The sequence below is a fragment of the Hippichthys cyanospilos genome, chromosome 15 (assembly GCF_059441005.1).
Source record: "Hippichthys cyanospilos isolate Australia breed blue-spotted pipefish chromosome 15, RoL_Hcya_1.0, whole genome shotgun sequence".
Classification (NCBI taxonomy): Eukaryota; Metazoa; Chordata; class Actinopteri; order Syngnathiformes; family Syngnathidae; genus Hippichthys; species Hippichthys cyanospilos.
In genome coordinates, this window is record NC_142383.1 from 9752490 (window position 1) to 9770003 (window position 17514).

General features: G+C 36.6%; 3 protein-coding genes across 6 annotated transcripts in view; 1 reads left to right on the top strand and 2 right to left on the bottom strand.

Annotated features, from left to right (window-relative positions):
- The window catches only part of il11ra (interleukin 11 receptor subunit alpha), a 29463-nt gene extending 27018 nt beyond the window's left edge, over positions 1–2445 (bottom strand). For both annotated transcript variants that reach the window (XM_088435892.1, XM_088435891.1), the window contains exon 1: positions 2326–2445. The gene's annotated coding sequence lies outside the window, so the exon portion shown is untranslated. The remainder of the gene's footprint in view (positions 1–2325) is intronic.
- Positions 2446–6449: 4004 nt separating this feature from the next.
- LOC148411654 (cystatin) lies at positions 6450–9714 on the top strand. The gene is made up of 5 exons (XM_088435906.1): positions 6450–6592; positions 6663–6905; positions 8284–8435; positions 8529–8630; positions 8722–9714. Exons 2-5 carry the CDS (start codon positions 6818–6820, stop codon positions 8821–8823), a joined length of 444 nt encoding a protein of 147 aa, XP_088292032.1. The 5' UTR covers positions 6450–6592; positions 6663–6817; the 3' UTR covers positions 8824–9714.
- On the bottom strand, positions 8818–16174 carry rassf6 (Ras association domain family member 6). Of its 3 annotated transcripts, none has more exons than XM_088435904.1 (11): positions 13915–14232; positions 13656–13734; positions 13485–13563; positions 12962–13122; positions 12224–12318; positions 11362–11558; positions 11084–11185; positions 10845–10896; positions 10619–10737; positions 10351–10448; positions 8821–9575 (listed from the first exon to the last, which is right to left on the bottom strand). In XM_088435904.1, the coding sequence occupies exons 2-11, from the start codon at positions 13712–13714 to the stop codon at positions 9500–9502; spliced, it is 1038 nt and encodes a 345-aa protein (XP_088292030.1). In that variant the 5' UTR covers positions 13715–13734; positions 13915–14232; the 3' UTR covers positions 8821–9499. The 3 variants fall into 3 exon arrangements, with proteins under 3 accessions (XP_088292031.1, XP_088292030.1, XP_088292028.1); XM_088435902.1 differs by lacking the exon at positions 13915–14232 and adding an exon at positions 16047–16174 and having other exon boundaries at positions 8823–9575; XM_088435905.1 differs by lacking the exon at positions 13915–14232 and having other exon boundaries at positions 8818–9575; positions 13656–13720.
- Between the last annotated feature and the right edge of the window lie 1340 nt (positions 16175–17514).

The window sequence follows — 17514 nt, forward strand, 5'->3', positions numbered from 1 at the left end:
TGAGATTGAATATTGAAAAAGTGGTCGTTCGCTTGTTGGCGGCGTGTCTAGGGCGTGCACCATCTTTCAGAAGAAATTTCTTTCCAGCACACTCGTAAGTCAAGGTGTGATAATTAATAGACAAGGATTTGATGACCAAATTAATCAAACTATTTTTTGATTTGGACATCTAGGAAATATATGTATCCACATCTTTAGGATTTGGAGAGATTTCAGATTTCTTGCTTCATGAAACCAAGACTGATAACCATTTTGTTGAGAGAAAAAGAGATTTGGAAACATCTGCTTTTACTTAGGGAAAATATGATAGAATTTTTGATTTTTTTGCTGATTTTCCGCCCAAAGCAGAAACCAAATCATAAAAAAGTCATGTTTTTAGTTCAGAGATCCAAATTCAAAGTTTTTTTTTTAGTCTAATTTATCAACAAAAAGACAAAAAAGATTAAGCAATCTCTTCTGTTAAAAATATGTGGGACTTGTATTACACCATTTCAACAGGATAGCCCTAAAATCCCTATTGAAATTCATTTTTCACTTTCAGTAGACAAGTGACCCTAATTTGGGATGGATGAATTTCAAGAGAAAAACAGCAAGTGGCATTTTTATTCTCAACTAATCTATGTGGATCTTTGCTTTGACAGTAGAAAAACAGTGAGCGTAACGAAGAGATTGTGTGGTTATGTAAGGGTATTAAACTTAGTTTCCTTCCAAAAATGGACCAAGGAAGAGATGGATAGATTGTGATTGAGAGACCTTTCCTAATTAGGAAAAAAAAAGGTGGTGAGTGAGGGCAGCATCACTGCAGTAATTCAAACCACCAAAACGGACAGTGAAACTTCACCACATTTAAGCTGTTTTAAGTATTTGGCTAGAACGTATCATGTACTTGCCAGTCATTGGTCAAACGGTGTCACACAAAATATTGAAATGTTGTTCTCTCGTCTCTGAAGTTCTTGTACCTACCAAGAACCAAGCCAGGCTGATTTAATACACCGAAATGAAGGGAGATAACTTCGAAAATAAAAAAATCAAAATGTGTTTTCTACAATTGTTAACTTGTCAAATCAAGAATTTTCTTTACAGTGTTATTTTAATGTGCCCTTCTAGTCCAAACAGGACTTTCTGCTTAACTCACTGACCATTGACTACTATAGACACCAAAGGTACATTTTTACTAGGCTGGCAGTGAATAAGTGAAGATTCAATTTCACTGACTGACGTAGAAGTCAAAAATCTTTTTAGCTAGGCTGATAGTGAATGAGTTAATATTGTTTTTGTGGAATATGAATGTAGCAACAAAACCCACCCGTTTCTCACAATTTCAGGGGCAGACATTTTGCAACTTGCTGTGGACAAAAAAAAAAATTATATCACAGTGTCTCAGGTATCATCTCGCAAACATCACATGACCAAACTCAGAAAACAGATGAACTGTGATTGGGCAATACCTAAGCCCTTGAGCAATTACAGTATGTCGTTTTAAGCCAAAAGCAAGTGGCAAAATGGCCACCCCTTGAGATGGATAAGGTCTAGCAGAGGCACATACAACACAGTATTTTATAGAATGTTTTTCACTTGACTTTCCCTATAAAGAACATCAACAGCTGATTTTAAGTAGAAGAAGAGCGACATCTCCTTTCTCCTTGCACAACATGTCCTTTCTAATTGGAGTGACAGTCAAGAGGGTAGCACAAATTGGTGCTTATTTTAAGCAAAATACCTTTACTCTACTACTCCCGAGACACCCCCAGGCTTGGTCTCTCAACTTGGTCTGTTTGCATTCCTTTTGGACTCTATTTAAAGCCTTGATCACTTCACTGGCTGCAGGAATGCACATCTGTAGTCCTGAGACCACTGTCTCCAAGTTTATTTTCTCTTTTGTGGCAACTACTCCATGAGAACAGGTATGATGTTGTTTGGAGGTGGAAGGGAGGCTGACAGTTGGTACCTTACCACCAAACAAATAAACAAAAAATGCATAACAGGAAAAAATAACAATAACATTTCTTAGAGGCTCAAATACTGATAATGAGCATTTGATTTGGTTCAATGTTTTTTTGACACATAAATCGTATCGCATTCACTAAGTCGGAAAAATGTAATCAAGTACAACATGATTATTTTTCGTCTGTCGATGCCCACACGCGCATGATAGTAGAATGCATGACACATCCCCATGGGAACTAACAGTGGAGTAATTTCCCTGCTGTCCCAAAGAGTGAGCCGGATAAACTTTATGCCAGTCGCACGCGCAACCACCCCGCTTGCTAAATCCCTCCTCTCTCCTGCCACTTGATTCGCTTGATTCAAAGTTAGATCACTTACCTTGGAAAATCTCCACCTAAGTCAAGCGGACATTCTTATTTTATCGCCCATGTTTGGAACTTTGAGTCGCTTCTTCGGCTTCCCGGAGAGACGAGAGGTGAGCTAGCGGATCAGGACACCGAGCAGGACAAGGAGGAGGGGGGGCAGGAAGAGAAAAAGGCCGGTCAAGGATGGAGAAACCTCATTGGATCAATGAAGTGTCAATCATTTGATGTGTGGGCGGAGTGTGACTGTAAAGCGATTATATTGAGTTTGGGAAAAACAACACGGAGGAGTGAACAGAGTCTGAGCGGAGAGTGGCATCAACAGGATGGTGTTGTTTTTTTGTTCAAAATATCAGATATTGACTTCATGACTGATACTTTTGAACGCTCTAAACACAATGCAAACATGGAAGGATGATGTCGAATTGAACACACGTGTACAGTCCATATACAAACATATTTGCTGTCCAGTACTCAATTCAACTCTGTTTTTTGTTTGTTTGTTTGTTTGTTTGTTTGTTTAGGACGGTATCAAAAGTAGGTAAATCATTCAGTCGTTGGCACAAATGCACACCATTTAAAATAGATTTCATCTGTTCCATGAGTCAGTGTCTATATCTGGATCCAAGCTTGTTTCACTTACTGATACGGGACGTTCATCTGTTTCTATATTTATCTGTTACAAAATGTGAGAACATCATCCCATTAAAACCATTAACGGCTACTGTGATTCATGCAAGCAATTAACTTAATGTCAGTCATATCGTTTTGTCGAAAACAATGGCCCTGTACCTCAAATGCAGGTAGAGCCAAATCAGTGTCCCTTAAAAAACAAAACAATTGCATTATATTAAAAAATACCATTCACTAAATTGAGACACCTATTACCATACATGATTTAGCATTTCACTGTATACATAATGCAAAATATTGTAAATATGAAAAACGGATTTTTAAAAAACCTTTTGTAATATATTACATCATATTGTATGACTATATAGTACATTGCATATTATATGTATCATGATGATTCCTTGTATTTACAATATATACTAAATTTATTGTGCAAATATTGGAATATGTTGCAATAATCCTTTCAGACAATATTTTGGTAAATTTTCTTTGCATTTTTCTTTCCTGAGTGGAAGCTTACAGTCTGAAGAAAACACAAACTGCAACCACTTAATTAGACCAATAACTATCGTATTCTATGAGAAAGTTGAAGTACAGTTTTTAAATGGAAAAAGTAGATCATCTTGCACAAATACCACTTCCTTTCTTATTATGATATTACCTCATCACGTTCAACCCTTTAAATCCATTTAAAAACTACACAATGACATAAGTGGCTAATCTAACCTTTGCATCAAATGACAACATCTCTAAAAATTGTCAGAATCTGTCATTGTAGACAATTTAATCAACAGCATGAGGAGCAAAAATTGTTGAAATATAGGAGATGCCGTTTAATTGGAGAAAAAACAAGGTTGATGGAACAGTTGAATTTTGGATGAGTCACAGTCCATCTCATTAGAGGCAATTAGACAGTAAACAAGACACATCTGACATTGACAGCTAGTCTGTTTATAGTCCATTCTCCTGAGACCTGGCCTATTCATTTGTGTCAACTGTTGTGTCCATTTTGTCTCAACAAGACAGGAAGTTAATTATATACTGTACCACGCAAGCACATGAGGCGTCTTTTATAAGCACGGGATGTCCTCTGCTGAACACATCAGGACTTTATATGATAGCTGGCGTGATTCATGAAACATAAACAAAAAATAAATGTCCACTACAGCAAACATAAATGAATGGGATGTATTTTGGGAGGTTATTTTTTTAAATGTAAAATTACTTTTAGTACATTTTTAATTTCATTTAATTTAGTTCTATTCTACTCTGTCCTAGGAAAGGGGAGTTTTAATGTTCAAGACACACCGTTCACTTGTCTGTTTATATTAATGGTATTTTAAGGGGCGGTGGGGGGGGGGGGGGTAGAGTAGATTAGACGAGTAGATTTTCACAGTTTTCAACTATAATTAACTATAATTAAACTACTTGACTGTGTATGACAACTGTTAAATGAATGTTGCGCCCTCTGCAGGAGTTTTTGTCTCATCACACAAATATTTGGAAAAATAATGTCTCGTCAACATAGTTTACTTATAAAGAGTGGATGAAATACAAGGTTTTGCGAAAGACAGATATGATGAATGAATATGATTAATATACAAGTATAAATTAATGAGAGTGTCGAGCAAATTGGAGTCATCCCCTAAACAGATAGACATATTTGACATGTAATTTTTTGATTATCTTACTTTCAAAAAGCTCCCTTACCCCACGATACGACTGATTTTTCTCAGTTTTATCCAGGGCTATGCTGATCTTTGTGTGTTTAATCCCACTATTTGAACGGTCGGTACCATCTTTTATGAGGACAGAAAAGAGTGTTGCTATGTGCTGTAACAGCACATAACTACTAGAGTATACAAAAGCAATTCATGGCGGGAGGCACCGATCTTCATAAACATTTGGTCCATTAAAATAGTATTGCACTGGTATTCCTTTGTCCCACTGCACAAAGCATGCCTACAAATTGTGATCCCAGATACTCATACTCGTAGCCTACTTACCAATTTCAGCTGTAAAAATGTCATATTTTGTACAAAATTAATTTGCTGAAATTTCTTTTCATATAATATTAATACATTTACATTTTCCAATTTAAAAATTGCATTGCTTGTACTAAGGGCTCAGATAATGACCAATCATGATTTAGCCGATGAACATCACATGACTAAATTAGGGAACAGGTCGTGGTTGTTCGTTTGAGCGGCGAACACTTGTGATGTCATTGTCAGACGACAAAAGGTCAAAAACTGCTTTTACAAGTATTGATTGGGCATTAAAATAACTTTGTTGGCAAACGTTTGTATTGTTAATTAACACATACAGTACAATAGAGATAATATGCTTGGCTCTGTCTGTTTTACCTCCTTTTTTTTATTCTAACTCTGCTTTGTATTGATTTTATCACTGTTTTACTATTATATTTGTGCGTGATAGCTAGTTTTGTATTTTAGTAATAGCACTTTGGTCAGCCCTTTGAGGTTGTTTTTAAATGTACTTTATAAATAAATTTGACTTGACTTGGATCAGGGGCCTAGCCAGAAATGTTATTTGGGGAGTGGCATATGTGTATTATATAAATGTATTTTATATCAATTTTAATATGCAGAAAATATAATACAATGTGGGAGAGGATAGTCTAAGAAACGGTACAAGAGTACTGCGCGCATGTAAGTACCAGAAAAAATTACAAACATAAAATATTCAACTAGGTGTCGGTGTGGCCAAAAAGTGATACGGAGTAATGAAATCCAAACTTTTTGTCTTGTTGCTTTTGTTTGGAAAACACTTTTTTCCCCCTCCAAAGATTTATTATCTATAAGATTTAAGCCAGATCACGATTCTATGATTATCACGAAGTGCCCCTCTGACCTCACTATAAATAGAATAAATAATATATGAATACAGAATGGATAGAATAGAATAGAATAGAAATAATAATTTCACACGAATGCAATTGGTATTTTCTGTGTGTTTTTGCTTTGTTGTCATCCAGACGGTTAATAGCTCTGAGGAAAAAGTTGTCTCTGATTCTGTTTGACGACTTTTTTGAGCCCTTTAACGCTGACCAGAAGGCAACAGTTTAAAGGCATGATGACCAGGAATTAGTTTTGTTTCTAACAATCTTCCTTGCTGTGCTCAGCTAGCAAGAGCTGGCACTGTCCTCCAGGGAGGGCAAATATGAATGGACAAAAATTTCTGCAGATACACTCAATATTATGTCAAAAATCTTCCTTAAAATGTGAGAGATGTAAAAATAACCATGGGGGGCAAGCTTCATATAGTCTGCATTTTTCACTTGTAATGGAAAGATGATACCTTTGTCCATTAAGACCATCATACACATGTTCCAATGCCTCTAACAACGTTCAATGTTGGTTTCACCCACAGAAAAGTTGAAATCTGACTCTCATCCAAATAACACACATGTACTGACAGGTACGAACAGCACTGATGACCACTTAATCCCTTACGCGCATGGCATCACTTCCAGTCAGTGGGTGGGTCGTCACTGACATGTGAAACATACCAGCCACCAAGTTCTGCAAAGTCACCACCATTCACAAACAACACTTTCCTCTCACTCACTCTGCCTCACTGTCGCTCCAGCACCAGGAGGGTGAAGTCACACTTTTACGTCGCAAAAGGCAAGTTGTTGTAACAATCTTCACTTTTCAGCACTATAACATCAAATTGTGTTACTCTTCTTTTTTCTAGGTGGACCACAAAACCTCTGCTTGCGGCAAACATCAGTGCTGCATCAGGAGAGATTTGGCTTATAAAGCGGTTCTACCTCAGCTACGCAACAGTTTTTGTGTGGATATTTTATCAACACCTTTCTCAACTCTCAGCGTGGTGATAGAAAAGTAAAGATGAATTTTCCTCTGTCAGTGCTCCTGTGTCTGTCAGTTGTTCAGATATGTGTGGGGGATCCGCCTATGGAGGAAGTCATTATACCAAGTAAGTACAAAATTGACAAAAAAGTAAAAGTTGCAGGACTAATGAAAACTAGCTACACATTTGATAGCTGCCTGTGAAAGTTATCTATCACCGTTTACCCACATTATGTTTGTAGCTAATTTTATTGTATAATCAATAACTTCAATAATTGTGTTGTATTTGTCAACCTTTCCATCAATAAATGAAACTATGGCGTGTTTTGGGTAGAGAAGAAATACATTGTTTTCAACTGAGTGTTTTTTTTTTCCAAATGTGATCCACAATGGGAACTAGTTATTTCAATTATTCTTTCAAATATAACAATTACTTTTTAGATTTGTATGTATGTAATTATGCTGCAGTTGGTAATACAGATAGTCACATTTGAAATTGTTCGACATTGTTGGAAAAACACAAAATCAAACAAATATATCACTGTATATATCCATAAAATATGTATATGTATAATGTAGACTATACTACTGTATATGTACAGTACATGATTTACAAAATGGACGCAGTAAACTTTGTTTATGCCCGTATCTTTATGACACAATGGCAAAATCCTATCTGGCTCTGTGCTATGACTCAGAGTCTTTGGCTCTCTCAGAGAAAACCGTCATTGCTGAGCTGCTATTTCTGTTGGCTGAGTAGAGTTGGGTTTACTAGTCACTTAGGAAAAATAATAATAATCAAAGCTATTCGGTACCAAATGTGGTGAAAAAAGAAAAACAACAGCCAGTTTTTTGGGCTGATCGTAGGGATGTTAATATAGTGACTACTTAGTTTACTTGTGAAAAGTTTTGAAGATACATACAATTCAATTTTAAACATTTACTGAATGAGTGATCAGGTTACAGTTGTATTTATGGTTAAAGATGTATTAGCTCATCATGCTTATTTGTGAGTAATTTCCATGTGCTGATCCGCCATCATTCATCTTTACAGAACAGCTCCAGCCCTGGAAAGGTTGACAAATCAGGGAAGGAAAAAGCTACCACTAAGTAGTGGTGGCCAAAATTTTCCACATTGATTTAGAAAGTAGGAATTATAAAGATGGTGACACAACAGAAAATCGGATTGCAGTATACTGTAGGTACAATTCTCAAACAGTAGTGTTGCTGATCTAGGCCTTCATTAAAATGGAAGTGAAGTAACTTATTTGCGTTTGCTGTAAAAGTAAATACATTGTACATACTTTGGTCTCTTTCTGTAGAAAATGGAAGTTCTTTACTTTCTTGGTTGTTATATATTTATAGTGGTTCATTTGATCAACTTTAGAGTGTTAGTAGTTTTACAGATTTTGTACAATTTGAGGCTCTCTTTGCAACTAGATTTCACACAATCTGAAGCTTCTTTCTGAAGTGTTCATCAGTTGTTCTGATAACTTACCCTGCAGGAAAAGCACCTTTATTGGGTGGCTGGGTTGAGAGGAGTCCAGAGTCGCAGGAGGTTCAGGCTGCGGCTCAGCACGCTGTGGACACGTTCAACAAAAATTCAAAGGCCAGAAAATTGTTCAAACTGGCATCCATCTCATCTGCACAGCTTCAGGTGAGATTGCACAATGGAAATTTTACAACATTTTCTGCTCTTTGAAACATGCAACAATTTCACTGTGCATTTGCAATGCAATTGATTTTATAGGTGACAAACAGCATCAACTACAAGATCAACGCAGTACTGGCAAAAACCAAGTGTTTGAAAGGTGACAATCACGAGATGAATAGCTGCAATCTTGAGAAAAAGGTACAGCAAGTATAACATTTCATTCATGCTGTGTGTGCAAATGTATAAACATATCTTTAATAATCTTCACTTCTTGTTTCCTCCTTTGCAGCATCTCAAGTGCCACTTTGAGGTGACGTTCAACCCCCGAAAAAACAAACATGAGCTGCAGAGGCGCAAGTGCAAGAGGACTGAGCCTAACAATCAAGATTAACAGTTTTGCTTTGTTTTTCTTACATTTTTATTACCTCTGAAAATGTTGCCTTTGTAATAAGCAACTAACAACGAATCACAGAAAGTGTGATTTGCAATGTGTCTCGATTTTATGTGACAAAAATATATCAAATCAGATTTTACACAAACATTTAAGAAGATTTTTTTTACCTAATCATTTTTGGAAGTAATTGGAATTAAAATGAACATTAACTTTTTCACACATGAACATGCGCGACATTCCAAGTGAATATTCATGAAATCATTTAGAACAAGTCCATTTTTTGGACTTACTGCAATTTTCTTGTTTAGCCTCAACTTTATGTAAGACCTAAGAAATGGACTGACTCATCAAAGGCAAACAACAAAATAACCATTGTTCCATTCAAGACATCTTGGATAGATTTGACTTCTTTCAGTGGAAATTTATTCTCATTTTGTTGACAAACAGGAATGCGTTTAAATGGCACTGTTTTAGGTTGTCTGGTAAGCCCATATAAAGTCTTCCCCACCAGACACACAAGGTTGCAATGCCCCTCTCTTTCTATTTTACCTATTTGAATGACAGAACAGCACATTCATGTATTTGGGAGAATTGTTTTTTATCTCTTCCCTGCTTTGCTTCAATCCAGCAATCGCCAGTTTTGTTCATTGTGTCGTCTGTCTGTTGGGTCCTGTCAGACACTGGTCTCAATGTGAGGAGAACTCTTCATGCTCAACATTCGGGATAGAACTCTGTGATGAGTGTGGTACCTATAGGAAAGTACACAGACATACAATACTTTAAGGGCAAAACAAAAGCAATATGTTACGTTTGTCATCAGTATTACGAAATATTGTGAAAAAGGTAAAGCTGTATTGAGTTGAATAAAGAAATCTACCTACAAGCTAACTGATTATTTGTTGTTGGTGATGTCTGAGATGCCTCCTTTTACAAGAGCTTACTTTTTATTTTGGTTGGAGAATTATCTATTGTTGTTTCAACCATGTCTTACAATGTATTTTTTATTTTCAACAATTGAATAATCGATAATAATGTCAATTTGGTTCACGTATACTTTCCTTTGTTGCTTATCAACTATTTTTTGCAAAGTTCCCCTTGGAAAGAGAAAACCTTTTGCCCCTCCCCTCGTTGAGCTGACTATAAATCAAATTATTATCTTTAAAATGGTATAAGCATACCTAAAGTTGAATCCTTTTTAACATTAACAAAAGAAAAAAAAACAATATAAATCAACTTTCAACAACTGTTAACTTTTGTTTGTGTTTGTACAGGTTGCGGGTTAGTATAAAACAGAAAAATCTATCAAGCGCATCAAAAAAGTGACTGAAAAAAGAAAAGATGCCCATCCTCATTTTATTGCAATTACACTTCCCATGGCAAAAACAAAGCCTTTTCCCTGGGATCATCCGCGCCCCTCCAAAATCACCTCTTGAACCCCCAGGGGGCCCGCCCCATTATTTGAGAAGGCCTAGCATACAGTAGAAGTAGACGTGTAAAAAACAAACAAAATAAACGGACACTAACTTGCTGATAACCATTTGTATCTCCCTGTTTTCCTCTTCTCTCAAATTCAGTAGAACTTGCTCCAAGATGGGAAGCTCCAAGTTCAGATATTGGGCCACCTGGCAGAAAAAAAGATTAATAAAAAAATTCCATGGTGTATGAAATGCATCATTGTACATTAAAAAGATGAAACTGGTGAACTCAACTAAATTTGGATGTAGTTTTTAGAATACAGTATCTTGTATATCAAAATATTTATTGGATGGCGGTGAGAAGCTCATATACTCACATCATTGCTGACTTCCTCTTCATCCATATCCATCAAAAATATCTTCATGGTGTCATCAGAAGGCCCCTGTAGGATGCGCTCCCACAGTGGCTGGTCTGTGTTCGTCATCTTCCTCTTTTCTTCATAAAACAAACATGAACTAGCACAAGTCTCTGAAACGTACTGAATGTTGATTTGATCTGTTTGACTTTAGTTTACAACATACAAACAGAAAAATAAACCTTACCACCACTCTGATGAACACAGTAAAGTGCAAACTCCTGGGGGTCATTCTCTATCTGGGGGGGGTCAACATACAAGGAGGAAAATATATATTTTCAAAAAGACTATCCTCTGAAGACATGGCATGATTTATTTTCAACTAGTACAAATTGTTGACTGGATAGAGGATACAACTCAAAGACACAAATACAACATGGTTGATTATTAACTGTGGATGAATATTGATCTCATTGCTCACCTCACCTTGAATTTGTTTAGTAGCTGTTCAATGACTTGGTTTGTGGTCATGCTACTGGTAATGCGGACTTTGGTTGCTGTGCCAAAAATAGGCGTAAAGATGGACGTCTGGGAAAACACATTGATACGCTAGCTTACGGACACTGGTCACTGACCAAAAGCCAAATGCTTATTCGAAAAATATACATGAAAAATAATTTCAACAAAAACTGGAGGGTGCTCTATGGGTATGCCATAGTATTTGTATGTTTTTACTACCTCTTTAAACCTTACTACAGACTTACCTTATAGTTATAATAGTGCCCATTGATGGAAAAGCGGTGCTGTCGCTCTCTTTCTCTTTGTGCCGCTGATTTGTGCCGGCGACTCCTCCTCTTGACCAGTGATGCATCACTCATACAGCGGAACAGGTTGGTCTCAGACTCCAGTTCAAGACTTTTCTGTCTCAAAGGACGCAATGTTGTGGTCTCATAAACAGGTCCTTTGGGATATGCAAAGTATGAAAACAATCATAAAATGGGTAGATCATAGCTAATCTAGCTAATAATTGGGAAAAGCAAACCCAGTAATGTTTAGTCAAAGAGTCAATATTATACATTGTACATGTGAGTAAAATACATATGGATCGTGTAAACACAAAACTTAAATTCATGAGAAAATATTTATTATAAAGAAGCCTTTTTTCTGATCTTGTTTATTTGTCAATGTGGAACTTACTGAGGTAATTAGAAAGATGCACTATTTAGTAGTATGGTATTTTTACTTTATTTACTTTGATTATGCACAAAAATTATTAACAAACTGTTTTATGCTGTTAAATCCCAGCTGTCTTTGAGCAATAGGCACCGCGAATTGGTTGCCAGCCAATCGCAGGGCACACAGAGATGAACAAGCATTCACACTCACAATAATAATCACACCTAAGGACAAGTTAGAGTGTCCAATTTACCCTCCATTTATATTTTTGGAATCTGGGAGGAAGGAAACTAACACAGGCACAGAGAGAACATGCAAACTCCACACAGAAAGGCCGGAGTGAGCTAGAATTTAACCCTGGACCTCTTAACTGTGAGGCAGACCATGCCTCCCAGTATAACACATGTTCCTATTAATTCTTATAAAACAAAATGACAAAAACTAGTAAACCTGGTAGAGGATTTTTGGCTACTGTTTCCTGTGCTGTTCCAGCAATCTCATCTATCTGGTGGAGGTCAGCATACTCCCCCCATCGTGACATGCCCCTGCAAAGACACAATTGCAAAATCAGTTGAACAATCTAAACAAAATGCTAAAGTTAAGGACTCGTAATTTATACTGGGGAAAAGTGCTTTTTAAAGGAGGCTTTTTAAAGTCAACCAAAAATAAAGCTCTTCACAACCAGCTTCACAAGTCTAAACACAGCATTCTAAATAATATTGCATTTGTAGAATATGAATACGACTTAGGGCTTGTCATGCTGTCGACCAAAAGTAGTATCACAGGTTGTTCAAGGCTCAGTTATTGGCCAATCACAGCTCAGCTTGTCACATGACCATACTCAGAAAACGGGTGAATGATGAATGATTGTTACCTAAATCTTGAGCAACTGTGATATACTTTTTGGTTGGAGGGAGGTGGCAAAATGGGTACTCCAGGGATGGATAAAAAACAGGTGGAATTTTCTTCTGAAGTCATATTCCACAAACACAACATTATTCAGAATTTCATGTTTAGTTAGTGAGGCCACATTTAATATATCATCGTAAAGTACATTTTTTGGTTGACTTGGGTTGATCATCAAAATGTGAGACTACAAAATGAGCAGTGCACATACAAAATATCAATAAATAAATAAATAAATAAATAAATAAATAAATAATCCAATAGTCCAATTTTAAAATCAACCTCCGGTTTCCAAGTGGGCTGACTGGGCTGACTGGGTCAGATGAGACCAGGGAAGCAAAAGGAGTCATCTGTTTCTCATCCTGCATTTTTAGCCGAATGGGTCTTCGGACTCCCCAGCAGATATTTAGGAAGCCTTCCACGACCACTTCCCCGTCATCACGCTGATTTGTGATGACATTGACAAAAAAAAAAAGAATTAGGATCACAAAGATCCCAGCATTTGATACATATTAGAATGCATATATTAAGAATTCCTTTTTTCCATAGCTTTTATTCTTATCTGAAAAGGAACCAATCGCAGATGATTTTTTGGAGCAAAAATTGGGATAGACTCTGAACCATTTCGAGGCAAATGTAGGGCTACCTACAGACAGATAACCATTAACACATTTGCACATTAATGGACAATTTAGAGTCCTCCTTAAAGATACTTGTTTTTGTTCAATTTTATATTCATATGATACTACATTGAAAGATGTACCTAATAATATCAGATGAACATACTGCGTATGATGATTGCTACCTGGGAGTAACTGAGGTGTAGTTGAATCTGGTCCTTGAGGAAGCAGTTGTAGGTGTTTATCAATGACAGAAACTCTGCTCTGAAATCAACAGTGATGAGGAACAATGCCAATCATTATGAGATAAACAGATTGAGGTACCATCAAAGAGAGTGTGCTAAGAATCAGCCCACCGGGACAGTGTCCTCCCATCTCCTGCCTGGATCAATGGAAGAAGGTCTGCCTCATTCATTTCTCATGTAATATCAACCACTGCATATGGACACAAAGGCAATCATATGTAACGAGTGAGCAGGTAAAAACAAAGCCAAATTGATGTCAGAAAAAGAAGCAACCACAAAAATGCTTTGGATGTGTGCTTGCCATTGCTGCACATGCTTCTAAAAATAGATCCGGAAAAATGATATATTCTTACGCACAATAAATGCTTACGTTTATTGAAGCTTCTGTCTTCGATTTCTTTGTCTGAGGCTCCTCTCTTTCGATCAACTACTTCTTCCCAGCCTCTCTCTCTCTCTCTCTCCCTCGCCCTCTGAAGTTTTTGTGTTATATTTATCCCCTTCCTTCTCTTTCTCTGTTCCAGCCGTCACTCTCTTACTCTCTTGAAGAGACTTAATAACAGTACTCCACCCAGTAACCAGTGATGACAGTCTGCAGTGTTTATACTCCAGCCAAGAATACTGAATCTTGTTGGGATATCCACCAATGCATTCGCTCTCTGCATTTATCTCTTTAGTTTTCTTTCCACCATTCCTAAGTTTCTACTAGTGACACAACAGAAATCTCTGCAAGCGCTGTCTCAGCATGTTTGCTGCTAAGAAACATCCCAGGTATTCAGTAGTTGTCACGAGCAACCAACAACTCTCCTCATCTGACTGACTTCTTCACAATGCGCATTTCACGCAAGAAAGAGCATCATTTTAAAGCACTTCGCTTGTTTATAGTAAAACAAAATGTAAATATGTGGGAAAAAAGCTACAAAAGAAGATTTCTGAAACCCAAATAATACCAGACTTTACCTTTGAGTAATACAAGTTTTTGTCATGGTTTAAATTCAGCAAATTAGTCATGTAGCCTTCGTGGTTTGTGCATGAGCCGATGGTAGTTAACCAAAAAAGAAGAGAAGTTAAAGAGTATAGAAAACCAAAAAAAAAAAAAGGAAAAAAGACAGTAGCCAAATACAGCCAGCAGTATTCACTACATATTGTGATTAACCTTTGCTTTCCAACCCCTTGCAATTCAAGCAAAAGAAGCCCAATGCAAAAAATAAATACATTAAAAAAAAAAAAACGGACCCAATCCACACAGAAATCATAACGCTGGTGATTAAAAATTTGAAATATTCAACGCTTTAAAAAGAAAAGAAAAAAAAACACTTTAACTATGACTGGAATTACACAACTCACAATTCACAATTAGTCTGTTGATCTGATACCCCAAATATACTTTATTTAAAGAGGTGGGGTACACATTGAACTGGTCACCAGCTATTGTTCAAATGTTTAATTTGCGTATGTTCAACACACGGTTTCCATTTTCCATGCACAGTAAACTTAATAAAATTATAGTACAGTAGATGGTTGTACGTAATCGCATGGTGCTATACACTGTAGATGAGTTCCTTAACAAATCAGCAGAGGGAGTAAGAGTCAAAATCCAAAATTACAATCCTCAATTTAGGCACGAGGAAAGGCAGATTTTTGTTAGATCCTGTTTTGCAGTTTGATAATCATCGAATATATACAGAAAGTAATCCTGCTGAATGGGTAATATACAGTATATTCAAAACGTCAATGCACCCCCCCACAAGCTCGTGTGTATGTGAGTGAATTCGGTCTTTTGTCAAGTCTTAACATGTAGGTTCTAGGGCCTGGAGCAAATAAATCACGCCCATAGAGTTCCCACCTTGTGTGAGTGTCCGCATGTGTCACAGGCATGGCAAACAAGTGATGAATCTTACGTGATAGACCGATATGTTTTTTTTGTTTGTTTGTTGTTTTACACCAAATAGTGTTTGTGTGTGCAATCATTGGGCAGTAAACATACAAAGTAATCTTTGTCACATTATTCCTGTTCAATCGTCAGTCACGTATACTGTAATTCAAACTTAATAACTTCCCAGGAAAATGATTTCTGAACTAGTCATCAAAGCATGTGAGCAGATATTTTTGGTTGGAATATTTTACATGGTAAATAAAACCTGTTTTTTGTGAAGTTGAAACTCAGAAGGGTCCTGTAGGTAGGAAAGAAGGTGAGGTTTACAGTGACACACCCAGTCTCTTTTTACTGCCTTCCCCTCTCATATTTCTCTTACAAGAAAGTTACTCATTTTAGCTTCTTGCTAACTTCAATTTAAAAAATGTAAATGCAATGTACATTTTTGACTCGATGACAGAATCTCAGCTTTAAAACCAACGCCAGCATCACCTGTGATGTAAAAGCAGCATAGATTCCAAACAGAAACAAAAGAATGTATGAATGTAAAATAAAGTTTATAACCATTTTTATTACCATAACACTTTAACATACTTTGCATTAAAATATGATATGAAGATCAGTCCTACCTGACTAGCAATTCAACCTCCCAACGTTTGAATATAACTATTTCACGTAAGATGTCTTCTACAGTGTCTGTTCATGTCTCTTTGGACGTATGTGTGATGAGAGGTCCAGAGTGCAGCACGTGTCGTGCACGAGGATCTCAGGTATCAAAATGCAGCAGCTGGTTAATCATTGTAGGAGGAGGAAGAAAGGTAGGGCATAAGTTAGGGCATGACTGACATCAAAACCTTTTTTTTTTTTCCGCCTAGCTTGTGTTGTTCTACATTGTATTCAAATACAAGTCCATCACCCTTAAAAGGTAATTGATCCTCATATATATATATATATATATATATATATATATATATATATATATATATATATATATATATATATATATATATATATATATATATATATATATATATATATATATATATATATATATATATATATATATATATATATATATTGACTTCCAATGTAAAAAACATATCAGTACCTGTTCATGTTGTGTGTGGGTTTTTTTTTACAAGAAAGCCTGAATAATTCAAGTTCTACTGAAAATAATTGGGTGTATAAGTCAATAAATTGATAGAAGCGTAATTTTGACTCATATTGTAAAATTTTTCTGTGTTCCAGTCCTTGCGTTTTTTTTTTAAATGATGCATTAGAAAAGCAGGATTTTTGCCAGTAAGGTTCTGAAATCGTAAGGCACACATTTATTACACATTTACAGTATTGTCAAAACTAGTATTATACCACCACCCTGTGGTTGAATGGTGAAATGGTAGGGCCGAGAGGGCATTGTGGGGAGCTTTGCCAGCTCAGTAGGCTGCTCCTGCTGCATACCGATATTTAGGATAAGCCTCATGATGTTACACGGCAGTCCAAAAAATAAACATGCAATAAATTATCAGGTTAAAAAATAGGTGCAGCTCATCTTGGTACAAAATCAGTAGGACTAATCTCTCAAAGGTACAACAATAGTTGACTACCTCCGAAGTAGGAAGGATGAAAAGCAAATGGGGAGTCATTCCTTTCCTAAAATAAATCAGGTTCGACAACAGGTGGACACAACGGCCTCCTGCATACAGTATGTGTCACATAGTAAATATGTGCATTCCAGGATTTGCTTTGGATAATATACTGCAATGCACAGTGAAATTGAACTAATTCAATTTATCTATACTTTGTTGTCAAGATGTTCACTAACCCATTTCTTGCTAATTAACAACTACTATTCGTCAGTTTTTTTCAATAAATACAATTATGTTTTCATTTTGGTGTCCGTGCAATTTTAATGTTTGGTCTTTTGTTGTTGAGTGGAGTGGGTCTACAGCACTGGAGCCTCTGGAGCTTTGAGTGTGCCTCCAAACTTCTACATGTGAGGACAGATAGCAGCTGCCGCTGTCACTCAAAATGTTAACACAGTGAGCTGGTCAGTGTTCAGCACGGCTGTCTGACCACTACGGCACAGTATATGCAGAA